General features: G+C 42.0%; 1 protein-coding gene across 2 annotated transcripts in view; it reads right to left on the bottom strand.

The window, feature by feature from the left end:
* The window catches only part of PDE7B (phosphodiesterase 7B), an 891,171-nt gene that overhangs the window by 59,453 nt on the left and 813,942 nt on the right, over positions 1-17,776 (bottom strand). For both annotated transcript variants that reach the window (XM_069235207.1, XM_069235206.1), the window contains 2 exons: positions 16,496-16,596; positions 15,394-15,525 (listed from right to left, as the gene is read on the bottom strand). In XM_069235207.1, coding sequence (XP_069091308.1) covers positions 15,394-15,525; positions 16,496-16,596 — 233 coding nt within the window. The remainder of the gene's footprint in view (positions 1-15,393; positions 15,526-16,495; positions 16,597-17,776) is intronic.

The raw sequence follows: 17,776 nt of genomic DNA, 5'->3' as shown, positions 1-17,776 counted from the left end.
GTGGTTTCTGATTGTCACCTCTACGCTTGAGCACAAAGCATTAATATATGAGGTAAAAATGAGAGACAAATAGATGCTCAATCAGTGGGAGATTTGTACAAAGTGAAACCAGAAATCCTAGGATTAATCCCAGCTTCGCTGCTTAAACAAAATGTGTGATCTAAGGTAAATATTTTGTTTCATCAATCCCCCTTTTTCTTCATGCTGCTCAATGAACCTTTAATGTTACTAACGTATTCATGTCAACACTGTCACATGTTAAAGAAATGTGTTCTTTAGAAATTTGAATACTTTATGTGATGTTTGTTGCATGCTTTACATGTGAAACAGTTCCGATGTTGGCTTGTACACAGGCTCGTAGAGTCGAGCCAGATAGCTGGCTCGGCTCTCCCTGTTAATTTGTTGGTTCGCCCACCACTAGTCATTCATTTTCCTGCTGTCTTAACAGGGTCTGTGTGAACTGTGTGCATTCTCACCAGTAGCTGCTTTTTGTCTCACTTGTATCACCCTGCTGTCCCACTAGTTTTGGGATTCTGTCTCACTAGTGTCAGCCTGAGGTCCACTGGAGCTAGCAAGCTGTCTCACTAATGCCTAATCTCTGGCACCCCAGGGTTTGCATCTTAATTCTCAGGTGCTCTGCATGCTCTCATCAGTATTAGCAGTTTGCCTCAATAGAGTCTTTCTCTCCAGTGTTTGCCTTCTTTGCCATTGTCTTATCAGAGTCCACCTGCTTTCTCAATATGACTGCCTTTGCCTTACTACTGTCTATAATCTCATGATTTCTCTCCTATTATCGCATTAGGGTCTTCTCACTGTCTCACCAGAGCCTTCCTTCTGTGTCATCGGTGTCTCAATGTCCGCTGTCTTATTAGTGACTGTCAACTCTGCATTTGATCTTGCTGTCTTTCGAGTTCCTCGCCTGAGGTAGTACCATGTGCATAGACTCTGGATCCAATGGCCTTTTAGTTGACAGCGGTGCCACAATGTCAAAGGTGTTAGATTCCACCTCCATTTTTTTTTTTTTTTAATGAGCAATGAGAGTGATTTGCTCTGGATATCAATTCCAAGAAGCCATAGTGGGTTGCTGCTCCAAGTGACCTTGCCTTTTTCCTCATGAGGATCCCTTCGAAATCACAGTGTTTTCCAAACCAAAATATACATTTCCCTATATATTTTAAACGTGACTTCGTGTTTTCTGATTCTAAACACGTTGTATTCAAACGAGCACTGTATCATCACAAAACAACTGTATGCAGCACCCTTGTTCAAATGTTAAGTTTGAAAGCTATACGTTTCTACAAGATTCATTAAACTGCTGCTGTAATTATAGACAGAAGCATCTCTTGTGATTTGGAGGTCACATTTTAAATTCATCATTCATGTAAGAGTGAATATACTGTTACTTGATATCCTAGCACTTTCTGCATAGCTGAATTCAGCACTTTACCTAATTTGGGTGTTGACAGCCAAGGTTCCCAGCAATGCAGGACAGTCCTCTACTTGCCTACAGTCTGCAAAGCAGCTGAATGTTGTCTCATCACTGTACGTGTACTGTCTCACTAGAATCTTGCTGCTGTATAAACAGAATCTGCCTGCTGGAGAATTAGTGCCTGCCTGTTGTCTCATTAGGGTCTGCCTGCCGCTTCACCAGAATCAGACTGCCATTCCATGAGCGTCTAATGCTTTGAGAACATGTGTTTGTGGTCTCGACAATCTCTGCTGACTGTCTCACCTGGATCAGCCTGCTCTCTCACCAGGGCCAATCCGCTTTTTCATGGGAGTTTGCCCCCAAGAACCCATCAGTGTCTCCCTGCTGTTTCTCCAGTGTGTTACTGCTGTTTTATCAGGGTCTACCTATTGCCTCACCACTGCCTGCCCTCCACCTCCTATTTGCCTGCATTAGTGAACGTCACTTGATGAAAAATACGTGTATTAACTCTGAAGCTTAATGCACTGTAAGCGAAGGGAGGCCCATTGGGTTTATACTTGAAAATATATTGGCAAGTTGGAGAAGACTAGCGTGATGTCTGTCACCAGATAAGAGAAGGGGTATATCACTAGGGGTTCTGGAGTAGTTGCCGAATCTTAAAAATGCTTGTGCAACTGCTTCAAATGGCCTTTTTTTTTTATTCTATCTTCTCGTTGGTCGTTTGCATGGCATTGTGACTCAGTGAACTGGTGGTGGCAGGGAAGAAATGCATGCTTCAAGTGTGGAAGATTGTTGGGCGGAAGAGAATTTCATAGGGCTTACAATCCCAATGTCCGAGACAGCTTGTGAGTCCAATCATAACAAGGAGAGTGGACTGCTGCAATTCATTGGTGTGCATGCTAAATGTCAAAGTCAGAATATGAATGGTACTAAGGCCCTGAGTTATACTTTTTGGTGGAAAACTGCATTAGCACCAGCCTGCACCATTTCTGAGCACCAGACGGGGACCATATTTATGGAATGGTGCAAGCCGGTGCAAAGAGTAGGCTAGCGTAAAAAAAAAAAGATCACGTTAGCAGGGTGGTGCTGGCAGTATGGAAGAAGGGGGTTTTGCACCAAAAAATGACGTTAGGCGGGTTAGAGTAAAGAAAAATTACTCTAACCTGCCTAGAGTCATTTTCCGAGGCAAAACCATCCATACCACATGGCTCCTTTCTTGGAAAACACAGGAGTCATGCCCACCACCCCAATGGCCAGCACAGGGGATCAGGGTCCCGCGGGCATGGCCATTGCACCCAGTGCCATGTAGGGGGGGCCATTTCAGGGCCCCCTATGGCACATTTAAAAATAAAATGCAAAACTTACCTGTACTTACCTGGGATGAGGACCCCATCCTCTGCAGTCTCTCTGGTGTGGGGGGGGTGCCCCTAGGGCCTGGGGAGGGCACCTGTGGGCTTATTCCATGGTGTTCCATTATGGAAATAGGCCCACAGGTCCCCTAACGCCTGCACTGACCCAGGCGTTAACAAATGGGGCAAACAAGCTTTGCACCATTTTTTGACCCCTCCTCCCTCCCGTGCACCATTTTTGCATGGGAGTATAAATATGGCGTTAAGGCCATAGTGTCATTTTTTGCATGGGAACACCTACCTTGCATCTCATTAAGGCAAGGTAGGTTTCCACTTCCAAAAAATGACTTTAACTCCATAAATTTGGCGCTAGAAGGGTCTAGCTCCAAAGTATAAATAAGGAGTTAGTTTTGCACCGAATTAGAGTAAAATAAATGACGCTAATTCAGTGCAAACAGCGTATAAATATGCCCCTAAATATCTAGGACAAAGCACATTAAAAAAATATGACAAGTAGGTCCGTATCTATCTCCACATATATGTGCCTACGCGGTACACATATCTTCAAGATACATAAATCTGGAGTTAGGACTGGTAAATATATACTTCCCTATATGCACTTACCTTTCGATATTCTGTCCCTCAACATTCTGTCCTTAATATTCTTGCCTGTATATATTCTTCATCTTGATATTTAGTAATACAAGCAATTCTATTTGTTGTAAGTGTGACAGTTGCTTGCTTTCAACTATCTCTATAGGGATTTCTACAGCCAGATGGTAGCAGAATGTACTGTACTCCTTGGATGGTGGGTGAGGGTGGTGGTAGATTTTCGTTAGACAATTTTGTTAAGTTTCAATAGTATTTTGTTGGTGCTTTAACTTAAAATACCCACCCATAAACAATAACACAATGCCCACCCACCCCTACCTCCTGCCCCCCTTGGGTGAACTTGTATCCTATTGCGGGCATTGTGGTGTCACTTGATTGTATTGCTTGATTGTATCTCTTGAGATCAGCAAAAGCCTGATATTTAGTTTGATGACTGTATCAACAATCCAGGTCTAATTGGCCTAGTGCTCGTAATTTTGTTGGGCATGTAAAGTCTCTATTGGCTTTGTTTAGATATTGAAGGACAGGGTCCCACAGTTTCACAGATCTGTCCATTTCATCCTTCAGGTTGTAGGAGATCTTTCTATTGGTAATCAATTGCCAAGGTCTCTGCCTCCAAAGTTCTTTTGATGGTATAACAAGTCCACCCCATAATTAGACAATCTTCTTTAAAGGATGCTAGGAGATTTCTCAGGTATATCCCCTTGAGGAGTTTTGGGCGGAGACCTTTCCTTGCTGTACAAGAACGTAGGAGCATATTTATAATGCCCTATTGCCAGCTTGTGCTACACTGACGTAATTATTTTTTATGTGAATGTGGCCCGACGAGGGCGAAACCCCACACCGTATTTACAGAGTGGCGCAATGCATGCATTGCGCCACTCTGTAACCCTTTGCGCTACTTTATGTCTGTGCCAGGCATAATGTATGCAAAGGGGGCGTTCCCCCATTAGGGGAGCCGGAAAAATGGCATCAGGAATTCTATGAGAATTCCTTGTGCCATTTTTTACAGCACCTTTAACACCTGCTCAAGAGCAGGCATTAAAAGGGGGCTTCCATTCTTTAGAATGGGGCCCTATGTACCCTGCGAGAGTAGCGCCAATATTTTGGCGCTACTCCTGCAGAGTACATCAACAGCGTCATGAGAAATTACGCTATTGCCCCCTACCCTGCACCATGGTGCACCGTATTTTAAAATACGGTGCACACGTGGTGGTGGTAGGGGGTGCTAAGGGGCACAGGGAAAGTGGTGCTGCACTTGGTGCAGCACCACTTTCCATAAATCTGCCCCTAAAATTGCAGCATCTCTGACTACCATGAAACCCCAAGGAAGGACTTAAAAACGATGTTGTCTTCAACTTGTTTCCCCACTCTGGATTTTTGGTGAGATATGGTAAAATGGAGTCATAACTTAATGTGCATCTGATGTTCCAGGTAACAGCGCTCTGGCTGTGGTGGGCCTACCAACCTGCACAATAAGGTAGCAAACTGGAAACCAATACTGCAATACAAATGCGCAAACTGAAAATGCCTTATTTATGTTAAAGTATGTGTAAGGACGTTCTTTAAAACAAGTAGAGATTAATCTGATAAAAGAAATATTCCTCTTCAACCCAGAAACAATTTTTGTTGTCCAGTAATGGTTGCCTCCTTTTTAACGCAGGATTCATTTCCCCACTATGCTAGTCATCTTTTTAAATACCTATGGTGCTCTTTAAAAGGATGATGGGTCATATTTAGGAGCCCCTAGCGCCACCACAGTATCACTTTTAACAACGCTCCGGTGCCGCAATGCACTGCACCATACTCACAAGGTGGAATTAAGCCACATTTTGTGGCTTAACGCCACCTTGTAAATACGTCCCCTTCACACTCCGCTATTTGCGTGGTAGGGGCGAGTAATGGGTGTTGCTGTAGGAGTGCCACAGCAACACCCATTACACTTTGACGCTGCCTCAGATTTATGAGTTTTCGTAAACCTGACGCAGAGCCAAAATCTAACACCACCCCAGGGGTGGCATTAACATAGCACAACGAGGAGAAATGCTTTCATTTCTCCTTGTTTTTTACTCTTTCTATGTGTCCTGCATTTTGCAGCACACATAGAAAGAGCAAGTCACCATACAAGATTGTTTTTGTGCAGGAAGGTGTTCCTTCCTGCACAAAAACAATCTCCCCCTCAATGCAGACATCCTTGCCCTATGGTGCAAGGGTTGCTGCGTTGGCGCATGCAGCATATCTAGTGCTGCCACAGGACGAAACACAGGGGTGCACTCTATTCTAGTAAATACGGAGCATCCCTGCGTATTGAAAGCGATGGGAGAGAGACGCCGAGCCCTAAGGAAGTGATGGATGCAATAGCTGAAGTAAACATAGTAGTTAGAGACTGTTTATTTTCAATAGATAGTCGTCCCAACAAGCGCAGAGGTGGGTGGTTTGATAAGGCCTGTTACGATGCTAGGGCAAATATGAAAACGGCCCTCAAGGAATACCCCAGAGATAGGCCCGCGGTGAAAGCAGCAAGGATTAAGTATAAAATGGCTTTGAGGGAGAGTAAAGAAAAAATTAAAGAAAAGGCCTGGTAAGAGTTGGCGCTCGCTACAGTCCTGAAGGATCCTGGTTTGTTTTGGAAGGTGGTGAATAGAGGTTCTTTTGCAACAGAGACATCTGAGGGTTTGGGCTGTAATATTGCCCCGGAGGCTTGGGTAAATTATTTCTGTAGAATCTTTGAGGGAATCCCCCTAAGAAGTAATTGGGAAAAAGAGTGTGTTGTGATTCCCAATCTAGCGATCAGGTTTTCGCTCCAGGAAGTTATTGATGCACTCCAGGGTAGCGCTAGTAATAAAGCCCTGGGCCCGGATTCCATCCCCATGGATTTGTACAAATCTTGTCCTCAGCTATGGGCACCTGTTCTCTTAAATGTTCTTAATGCGGCAGTTACTGTGGGAATTCCTGCCTCTTGGAAAAGGGCTTGTATTATCCCAGTTTTTAAAAAGGGGGATCGAATGACCCTAAGTCTTATCGCCCCATTTCCCTACTTGACTCTTCTGTGAAGATTTTGGGACAGATCATCTTAAGGCGTATTGAGGCTTGGATGGCAGAAAAGGAAATTTTGAGCCGGGACTAGTACGGTTTTAGGGAAGGTCTTGGCACGCGTGAACAGTGCCTTAATCTTCTGATGATGACTGGGAAATATCCGCAAGCCAGGAAGGGCACCCTTTATCCTTTAGTTGTGCCTTTGACAAGGTAAATCGGTCCATATTGTGGGAAAGGATAAGTCAGTTAGGGATGGATCCTAATATTGTAGAGCTGCTCCGGTACCTCCAATCAGAATCGGTTGCTAATGTGAGGGTGGGGATAAATGGGGAATGTTCAGAGGCTTTTAAGCTCACAAAGGACGTTCGCCAGGGGTGTGTGTTGGCCCCCACTCTGTTCCTTTTATATACAAATGGATTGTCTGATTTTTTGGTGGAACACTGTAGGGATGTCCCTAAGGTGAATGACACTAATGTCCCTGTGTTGACGTATGCAAATGATGCGGTCCTTATGGCCCGCACCATGAATGGCCTCCGTAAAGTAGTTAGATCTTATGCCTCATACATGTCAGGCTTGGGTCTAGAGATCAATTATAAGAAATCGCATTTTATGGTATGTGGTAGACCTTTAAGTAGGGTGGGGGAGCTAAAGGTTGATGATCAAATTATTAGCAGGGTCAATGAATTCCCATATTTAGGGGTGATCTTTGATGATAAAGGTTCATGGAAACCCTGTATTGCCAGAAGGAGTATGCTCTTCCATGCCTCAGTTGGTTCCACTTTTGATTTTGCTGTAAGAGTAGGAAGTAAACTTATTAAGCCTCTGCTTGAAATCTACAGGCGAAAATGTCTCCCTGTCCTGTTGTATGGTGCAGCACTCTGGGGGTATATGAACACCCGAGCGCCCATTGTTGAAGAAAATCGTTTCTGTAGAAGGCTATTGGGTGTTGGTCAAAATACCTCTGGTTTTTGCCTGCATCTAGAACTAGATCTTGAGTGTGTACAAGACACTATTCAGTTGGCTCCCCTCTTGTTATGGATTTCGATTTGGAGTAATGAATTTGCCACTTTTAATAGAGAGATCTTAAGGGACTGTTTGGCCTGTGATAATGTAAAATATATTCCCTGGCTGACGTATATAAGAAAGGTAGCACAGGATTTGGGGCGGCCAGACTTGTTTGACACTCCTGAGGGTCTGACTAGCCGTGATAAAAATTGGGTTAAGGAGAATTTTTTAAGAATCCGGGGGGCTGAAAGACAGGGGAAGGAACTAGGGAAACAATTGGTCAGGGATTTTGTTATGTTAAAGATGGGAGCGGGTTCTGAGTCCTATCTCTTAGCGATAAATGATATGAGGGAAAGGACTCTCATCACTCAATTTCACTTGGGGATCATTAGAAGTAATCTCTGTTTTCCGTTAGGCCAGTATGGTGAAAAATCTATCAGACCTTGTCCCATTTTACATTATTCTGTGTCTTTTATGCACCTTTTAGAAGTCGTTTTTTATTACCCCTGCTAAGGCCAAAGGGTTTTGTGCAATATCGTCCTGCTTTTATGTGGCTGCAAATGGCTTCAAATGCATTGGTGTGGAGGGGGTTTTGGATTGTTCTTGAGGGGAGCCATTACTTGGCGTAGTAATGTAGAGTTTTTTAAAGAAATTTTAAGACTATTATCCTTGGTAACGAGGTTTTATTAATTTTTAATATTATGATTACTGTTATTTTATTGTTTTATTGATATTATGGTCTATTTATTGTTGTCTATGTAATCTAAGGGTTGAATTATTTCATACCAAATAAAGTCTTTTTTTTTTTTAAGTGATGGTGCGCGACGCTGCCAAATTTCTATTAAATCTGGCCCTTTATTTTTTGCAAAGAACATCCTCTTTTCTTTTGTGCTAGCAATTGGAGAGTTGAGGGAAGTTTGGTTTTTGACGCTTGAATACGTCTGAGAAATGAATTTCTAAGCAGAATTCAGTTCGAACCTTTTTTCCAGTTTTTGCTCTGAGTTTCAACTATATCACCGTAAAAATATATCATCTTAAAAAAATACTGCAAAAGATCTTTAATTGGTGGTAAGTTATAAAATATTACAACAAATTATCCTGCCTGTGTGTATTTTTAAGTGCCATATCTAAAACAAAGATGATTGCTATAATATTGTGATTGTAATGTCCATTAAAAATAAAGAACTGGCAAAACCAATAGGTCTGGCTTGCGTTAGAGTCCTAACTAAAGTATTTAAAAAGCCTGCTACAGTAAAAAATACAAAACAAAAAGTGAGTGCTTCCTGTATGCAATGAATCTGTGACATAAAGTATTTAATGTGTGAAGATTCAGAATACTTTTATAGAAAACCTTCCCTCATGCATTGCAATGTATGCACCCCATTAGCGGCGGAATGACATCAAACAGTTCATACCATAAAGTGGAAGAGAACTACTCGCCTGGGAAGAGCCATAGCCAACTCTGTTTTTATGGGCGAGCACAAAGTGCTCCGTCCATTCTGTAATCTCTCTTTGGGCTTTAAACCACACCCATGCCACGTCAGTCACTTACATTGATTTGTTGCCTTTTAAAATCCGCTTGCTTTCATTTGTGAAAGGCATGCATAAGTCATGCCTTTTCCGGTGTTTAGCCCACCTACACAGCACTGGTAAAGTACCAAAAACATACGAGGCTCGAGGTTTTTAGCCTGGAGTCCGGACTACTTTATCTGTTTATTTTACACGCAGCGCGATTGCGCTGCATTTTACATAGCGCGATCGCGCTGCGTTCTTTTTTTGCTTTACAATGCTAATAGCTCTAACTCGAACAAATGCGAGACCTGTTGCATTGAAAATGCTTGTTTAAAGACCTGGTAACAATAGGCTTTACAGACAACTGCAATGTCAAGGCAGATCTAAAATGGTCTGTGAACCCTATACTAGTCCTGGGTGGGGGCCCTCCTAATCTCATATGAAAGGCCTCACCCTTCGTGTTCTAATAAACAAATGCCACTCTTGAATGAAAAAATGTTCCTCATGTTTCAATGACTCGTAATTTATTTCATTTTATATATTTATATAGCTTGGACCTACCCAGGAGCAGCAGTGGAGTTATTTACTCAGCATATGACTTGACACAAGCAAAGTTTTAGAGATGCCATTCAAAATTCACAAAGCACATTGTCAATTACAGAGCAATTGTCCTAGATTGACAGTTCAATTGAATTGATAAATCTGCATTCCTCTGCCATTCAACCAAACCAAGAAATAAAACGAAAAGCGTCTCTAGGATGGTGGAGTCCACATGTGCAGAAATCTCTCACAGCACTTTAATCCTTTCTCGGCTTAAGCACAGCTACACGACCACAGTGGGACAAGGAATGCATTCCACTACTCATCACGCACTACATCGCAGCATTTCCCACACAATCCACATTTATCATATACATCCTTCCGACCAGAAAGAACAATTAACTAATGTAAAGTGCATAATTTCTATTCCTAAGCCCTCTTTTCTGCATTACATGGTTAGGGGTAGCAATCAAAGTCAGGATGAAAGCACCACTCTGGTCGAGCACTAGCAACCAAAAAAGACACTTCCCACATGGGTCATACCTTTACATGTTTCCCATCAGGTGCTAGACTTTAGCACGTTGTCAGGAGCATAAAACACAAAGAAAATTACTTTATGACACAATCAAATGGCCACGAAAAAGCCCGCTACATCATCCTTCTGCTCTGGCAGTGCTCCTAGGGAAAATTATTCAAGCTAACTTATGGAAGTTGTCAATGCATGAGATGGTACTGCTCATGCTATGTGAGTGTTCCTCATATAGGACTTTGACAGCAACCCATTGTATCTGTTTAGCAACTTCATTGACAAAAACAAGTGTGAACGCTGTAGGTAGACACCTGGGCACAGTTGACGTATCGATTTTGTATTATTTGTATATTCTACTTGTCTACAATTACAAAAAGGGTCAGACTTGGTTAGTGACACGTTTGCTTCCAGCTACCTTGAAATGTATGGACTGTCAGTAAGATGTACATTCTGTTAACAATGAAAAAGCTGCTTCTATAGTCTTACTGTGCAACAAATATTTCTACCCATCATACCAAGGGGCATATATATGAGCCCTGTTGCATCATTCTTGACGCAAGCCCAAAATGTGATTTATGAAGCCACACAGGCCACCTTAATTGGCCCTGAGTGGCTTCATAAATAGGGAGTAATGCAAAGCAGCGTAAATCACTGCATTTCGTTACTCTGCCCCAGGGAGGAATTCCATGGGTGTTGTGTGGATGTTCCCACACAGTATTCATGTATTATGACGCATTTTCAGATTTAGCAGAAACGGTAGACCTGGGAATGCTCCTAAAAACTCTGCCTCTCCAGCTGAGTCGTAACAATAAGAAATGTATCTATTTCTCCTTGTTACTTGCTATGTGTACTGCATTCTGCAGCACACGTAGAAAGAGAAATAAGCCTCAGGGGATTATTTTGCACTCCTGTTTACAACGGAGGCACCATTGCACCATGCCTGGGGGCCTGTGCTGGTGCTAGGCTGCCAAACCGTATTTTTATGGCGCATTCCTGCCTTTTCCCCCGCAGCTAGGTGATTTGCTGCGTTGCATCACTTGGCAATAATTATGACCCCGAGTATCAGCTCCCTTTGGGATGTCCTTGTCCTTGGTACCATTGCTCTCCTGCGCCACACACGTTTGCCTGGCCAACAAAGGTTGCTGCAATATTGAGGGTAGATGCAGATTTTAGAGATGTAGTGAGGAATGCTGTCTGCAGGAATGCTTTGTTTACATTTAGTTGACAGCTCACAGGCTCACTCTAAAGTGTGTGGATTTTATACAAGACTGTTTAACTCTTACAGCACCGGTAAAACCCAGGGTTATGACTTTATTGTTTATATGAATGACACCAATACACTGTACTTACATGCATATGGATTGCTTTCATTTTGTTTAGACAAAGAAAACCGAATAAGATGACTGGATAATCCAAGGTATGCCCACGATAACAAAAAAACTGTCTTTTTTAAGCATCCCTGACTGGATGAATTTTCATCTCAATAGTGTTATTACACACTAATGTTAGTTGGTGAGAAAGCAAATGTTCACTTGTGTCTCGAAATTCTCTTCCCTGAAAAAAATCCTTGCAAACATGAGGTACAATGTACAGACCCATGGGGAGGGGCACAGTGAGGTGCATGCAAAGTTGATAAAGTATATTTTCAGAATCGCGAGGAGTGACGAGCAGCATAGAAACTGCAGTTTCATGTCCTGGGGTGAGGCAACAACTCAATTTTCTTCAGTCACAAAATATCTTTGTATCACTACCTAGTATAGCAACCCTCAAATGTTGAGCATTATATCACATACAACCTGGGCTGTAGGCGCTGACATAGAGCAAAGCCAGAAAGCAATCCTTCTCCTGTGATCTACTGGTACCAGTGGTAAAATATAGCGTTTGTTCCTCAACGGTACTTATGGCATATGATAGGCAGCAGTGAGGCCCCGCCCTCTTCTCTACAGCCAGGCAAGACGCAATGAGCACAGTGCTACACAATGCCAATCACTGTCAAATTTAAGACCATCCAAAGGCAGTTCATCATCAAACAGACTTTATTCGACTTTCAACAAGCCATAAAAGTATCAAATAATAGCACATTTAGTAATAAATATGTATAATAAAAGTTATAAATAAATAGGGAAAGTAATAAAACACATCCTTAATTCATTCAAGTACAGGTATATAAAACTTGATAAATGATGAAAGGCAGTTATACAAAGCAGGCATCAGACTCTCAGAGTCTAAGGCACACGCTATTTGTATGCCGCACACTCCTTGCATATGATTTATGCAGATGGCGATGCTCCAAGTCAGGATAAATGACAGTGGGGTAAGAAGCTGCAGCAGTTTGGTATACCTTAAACATGTCGCTCTTCTTCCACCGGTAGCCTTTGTGTGGAGATGGTTAGAGTTGCATCACCAGTAGTCTTGGCCTACAGGTAGAAGCCTCCCATTGCCTCTTATGTTTCATACAGCATCATAAGTCTCCCTGTCCATTTAATATGTGTACTGAGCCTATCAACCGGATCCTGGCAGCCTTTTAGGCGCCCTTAGCTGTAGGCAATCACACCCTGGTGGACTGTGCGTTATCTTAGCTCGCGACAGTAAACAACGATCCAGTTGAGTATATTTTGTTGTAGGCTTCTTTAACTTAATTCATATTCTACATCGGAAAACCGAGGTATTCTCTATTTTTTAATATACACATATTTTCACAACAGAAAAACACAAAGATTAAAATAAAGTGATGGTTAGCTCCAGCTTAAAGTATGTTAAAAAACTTTGAAATTCGCTGACAGCACTACATTTAAAGTGTAGTTATGGTTACAAAAGACAATGTAAAAACCACTGAAATCGCCAGTTATGGTTACAAAAAGTAACCATAACTTACGCCCCCAGCAGCCACTGCTTTTGACCCTGCCTATGAAGTGTTAAGTGACATCATTGATGATACAATAAAATGCACTGCAGTAAAATGTAGAACATACAGCAGATAAATTGAATCTCTTACATTTCTGCAGGAATGCTGGCTTCCACATTTCTGTTCAGAGAGCTGCTGTTAATTACTAGGGCCCATATTTATACTTTTTGACGCTAAACTGCGCTAACGCAGTTTAGCGTCAAAAAATTTAGCGCCGTCTAACGCCATTCTGAAGCGCCATGCAGGCGCCGTATTTATGGAATGGCGTTAGCCGGCGCTAGCAGACCGGCGCTGCCTGGTGTGCGTGGAAAAAAACCACGTAGACCAGGCAGCGCCGGCGTAGGGGGAAAATGGCGTTAGGGCGTCTTAAAATGGGGCAAGTCAGGTTGAGGCAAAAAAATCGCCTCAACCCGATTTGCGCCATTTTTTTCAACGCCCAGACGCCATTTAAATGACTCCTGTCTTAGTAAAGACAGGAGTCATGCCCCCTTGCCCAATGGCCATGCCCAGGGGACTTATGTCCCCTGGGCATGGTCATTGGGTATAGTGGCATGTAGGGGGGCACAAATAAGGCCCCCCTATGCCACCAAAAAAAATAAAAAAATTATACTTACCTGAACTTACCTGAATGTCCCTGGGGTGGGTCCCTCCATCCTTGGGGGTCCTCCTGGGGTGGGCAAGGGTGGCAGGGGGGGTCCCTGGGGGCATGGGAGGGCACCTGTGGGCTCATTTTGAGCCCACAGGCCCCTTAACGCCTACCCTGACCCAGGCGTTAAAAAGTGGCGCAAATGCGGGGTTTTTTGACCCGACCACTCCCGGGCATGATTTTTGCCCGGGAGTATAAATACGACGCATTTGCGTCGCCGTCATTTTTTTAGACGGGAACGCCTTCCTTGCATCTCATTAACGCAAGGAAGGCGTTCACGCAAAAAAATGACGCTATTTGCCCATACTTTGGCGCTAGACGCGTCTAACGCCAAAGTATAAATATGGCGTTAGTTTTGCGCCGAATTTGCGTCGAAAAAAACGACGCTAATTCGGCGCAAACGGAGTATAAATATGCCCCTAGATGTGATCTTTGAGCTACACATTAAGATAACTCTATTATGCACAGCTGGTAAGTTTAGGCTCTGTATCACTTGCAATCCATGCACATAATTCTATTCCGTACTTTCCTTATGATCTGCCCTTTGCCTGCGCTTTTCTACGACATCAGAGTTGTGGAAAGGTACTGATAATTGGCCCAAAATCAGTGTCTTTTTGTGTTAAAGGACTCCGTAATAAATAAAACAATTAGGCCCATATTTATTCTTTTATTGCGCCGCATTTGCGCTGCTTTTTAACGCAAAAGCGGCGCAAACTTACAAAATACAATTGTATTTAGTAAGTTTGCGTCGCTTTTGCGTCACAAATGGCGCAATTGCGGCGCTAAAAAGGTATAAATATGGGCCTTAGTGCATTTTGGGCTAAGGCAGGGTTCGTAAACCAAGAATTGTCCTAACCTGACCTAACCCTGAGTCAATAAAAATGAACGAGGACAAAACTCAAGACCATTAATCATGAGTTAAAAATAAAAAAAGTAAAAGTAACTTTAGCTTATATATAAATATAAAAAATAAAAATGAGTTCAAAATGACACAAGAATTATTAGAGGGTCTCTCAGCAAATAAACCAGGCCTTCTACAATTTCAACTGAAAAGGCAGGAAGAAGAGAGAGAAGCAGCAGCATCCGTTACCATGTCAGTAGAGATACTGCATTAAGAGTGCAGGAGGGGTAAAAAGGTACAGGAGGAATGGCTGAAGAAGACATGGAAGAATCCGAGGCCATGATCAAAATAGAGATGGCAACAGAAAGAGGGCCGGTGAAAAATCAGTATGTTGGCAGCGTTGAGATAAGAGAAAACAGGTAAAAGGGGGGCAAGATTCACAGGGAGCAGGCAGTAAAAAGATGGCAGAAGGGAGAGTGAAAAAGGAAAACAGAAACTGAAAAAAATGGGGGTAAATGGGAACAACATGGAGAAAGGCTCTGGGAAGGTTTTACCAAGAGAGGGAGATTCGAAATTAGTAGGAAGGCTCAGTTTCATTGATCTGATGATAAGAAGAATGTAGTGGGATTTATAAAAATATGATTATGCGCCTTACTTTGTATCATGTTGCATTATATAAAATCCCTTTAAAGCTAACCTAGAAATCATGAAATATATCAATTTCTTGCCCAAGTACAGACCAAGTCTCTACATAGCTTCTAACTTTCATGCTTGCCTGTCACACATACACATGTTAATCCTGAAATGGATACTTCACCTATATGTGCGATATTATGAATATTGAATTTGTAGTGGCTAATCGTAGATGCCTAAATGAGTTCTAATGAGATGTGTGCTATGTTTTTTGTTTTACTTGCATTATAATGAATCTACTTGCTGGCTGTCACATTGCTGTGTTTGCAGAGTATTCTTTGAGTAAGAACTCTTACCTGGTACAAGTTGGCAAGGTGGTGTTTGGTTTTGATTAAAAATGGCTGATTGACCCCAGGGTGGTCCACATCATGAGCTGCGGCGGCCACAAGTCCAAGCATGATGTCCAAAGGTGTGAGAAAGTTGGCGAGCTGGCAAAAAAGCACATGCTTACTAGATCACAAATGTTGAAATATACTTCAAAGGCACAATACAGCCTACCGCCAACCACTGGAAGTACAACACATCTTTTGATAAAACGGTCTCTTATGTGATAGAAGCAAAGCATATTCTTAGTATAAAAAGTGAAGAGAAATTACATTTTCTTTTTTTATTACGCCATTTCATGGTCACATGATATTCTTCCTCAGATAAATCATCCACACAATTTCTCAAGTATTTGTAAAACATATTTTGCTCTGCCTCGAAATTTCTCAAGTATTTGTAAAACATATTTTGCTCTGCTTCGAAAGGCTTGTTATTCTGAAGCACATACTTGGCAAGGATAATCTAATAATCAGCCTACCACTCATTTACAGACTTTCACAAATGGCAGGATCACTGACAGAATATCGGAAAAAGAAGTACTGTGTCAAAAATATCAAGGACCAAAATATCGAAGAGGTTATTTGCAAATGCAAACAGGTAAATATAGATTTGCTATTCTTAACTTCACATCTATGTTCCTTGAAGATTTATATAGTCAAGTTATATATATGTGGAGGTATCAATAGTAAAACTTTGCTTACCTAAGGAAACTTACCTTCATGATATTTGTGTCCTCGATATTCTTGACATGATATTTTGGTCCACAATATTTTTGTTTCTGATATTCTGTCTAAATACCCAAATGGTATACACATTGCTAGACCATTGAACATGCTATCCTTGAAAAAACATGCTAGTTCCTTAAAGCTGCAGTGTGAAAGAGGTGTCGCCTGTTCTTATGTTCCTGGCATATGGAGAAGAAACAACAATAAAAATTGTTTTTCACAAACACCAGAGAAAAGAAGCTGTTCGAATCCTTTTTTCCTCAAAAAAGGTAAGTTAAAATGACCATGAAATGTGAAAATGAGCATGACAATAAATAAGACAGGAGCACTGCCATGTTTCTCGTCGTACCTTTGGCTCTTTTAAGTAGCAGTGCATAGCTTGAGTGACATCAGCAGCATGGACGGCATTGTGGTATGGGTTCTGGCTGTGGTAATCCTCTTGAACCATAACTGCAAAAGAAGTACAGATCCTCTGTTACCCTTGGCTTGACCTAAAAAGCCAAAGCTGAGCCACCAAAGGTCAAATCATTTGTGTTAAATTTAGTTTCATTTTCTTGATCTGTGTTTTATTAAGATTGCAGGTTCTGTGTAAGCAGAAAACACATATGTTCGCATTTTAATTCTACTCAGTGTGTTATGGCAGCTCTGCTTCGTTATACAGGGTCCTGCTTGTGTTTTTTATTTTACCTGGCTACATAATGGAGTGTGGTGGACGGAGTCATAGCTCGTTTGAGGTTCGTTCTGCAATATGTCTCCCGAACCGACCCAGGAAGACCTTTGGCCTGAGGACGGCCTGCTTTTGCTCTCTCATTTATGGTGAACACACACTAGAAAGTCCAAGAGCACATATTAAGGCTGTAGGGCCTACTATGCCTGCCTGGTTACATAATACCTTGCGGCCTGCCTGACATTAAGCCTTCAAAAGACTCTGGAGCTCCCCTGCACAATTTCTTAAATACTACAAGTATTTTAGCTTATGAAAAAAGCATCGTCAGTAAAACAGAAATGTACACAGAGCTTCCCTTTTGGGTGACCGTGTCCAGGGACATTTATCAGAACAAGTAGTCCTTAATCCCAAGGCTGAGAGAATTAATAAATACCATATTTCTTTCTACCAGTTTCAAGGGCTTTTCACTTGAATTACAGCACACTGGTCAACTCCTCGAAAAATCCGGTAATTGCCTTAAAACTCAGAAAACTTGAAACAACATGGCATGATCTACTTCTATCTATCCCTGGTCCAGGAGAACAGGTGGTGTATTTAAGAATAATATCCGGGGGTAAAAAGATGAAAGAAAAGACAAACAAATACAAAAGATAGGAACAATAAGTTCAGACATGTACAATTCGAAATTGATTTTATAACCTGAAAAAGAAGACGAGAGGCAGGAAAATGCTACTAAACTTTTCCGAAGATTACCCGGGCAGAGTAGCAGAGGACCGTGTGGAAGTCTTATGCGAGCACTAAAAAAAGGAAAGGGGACAAGGAAGGAGGTGGCCTAAGAGCACTTGGTGGTTATTAAGTTTCAGTGGGCTGAGAGCACTGCATGTTATTTATTCAGTCATAACCACTGCTTCAAAGACCTTAAACCTGATACATTTTAAAGGAAGACAGGAGTTGGACTGCAAG

Source organism: Pleurodeles waltl, chromosome 5, assembly GCF_031143425.1.
Source record: "Pleurodeles waltl isolate 20211129_DDA chromosome 5, aPleWal1.hap1.20221129, whole genome shotgun sequence".
Lineage (NCBI taxonomy): Eukaryota > Metazoa > Chordata > Amphibia > Caudata > Salamandridae > Pleurodeles > Pleurodeles waltl.
The sequence above is the reverse complement of the archived record's forward strand: the minus strand, read 5'-3'. Positions and strand labels throughout refer to the sequence as shown.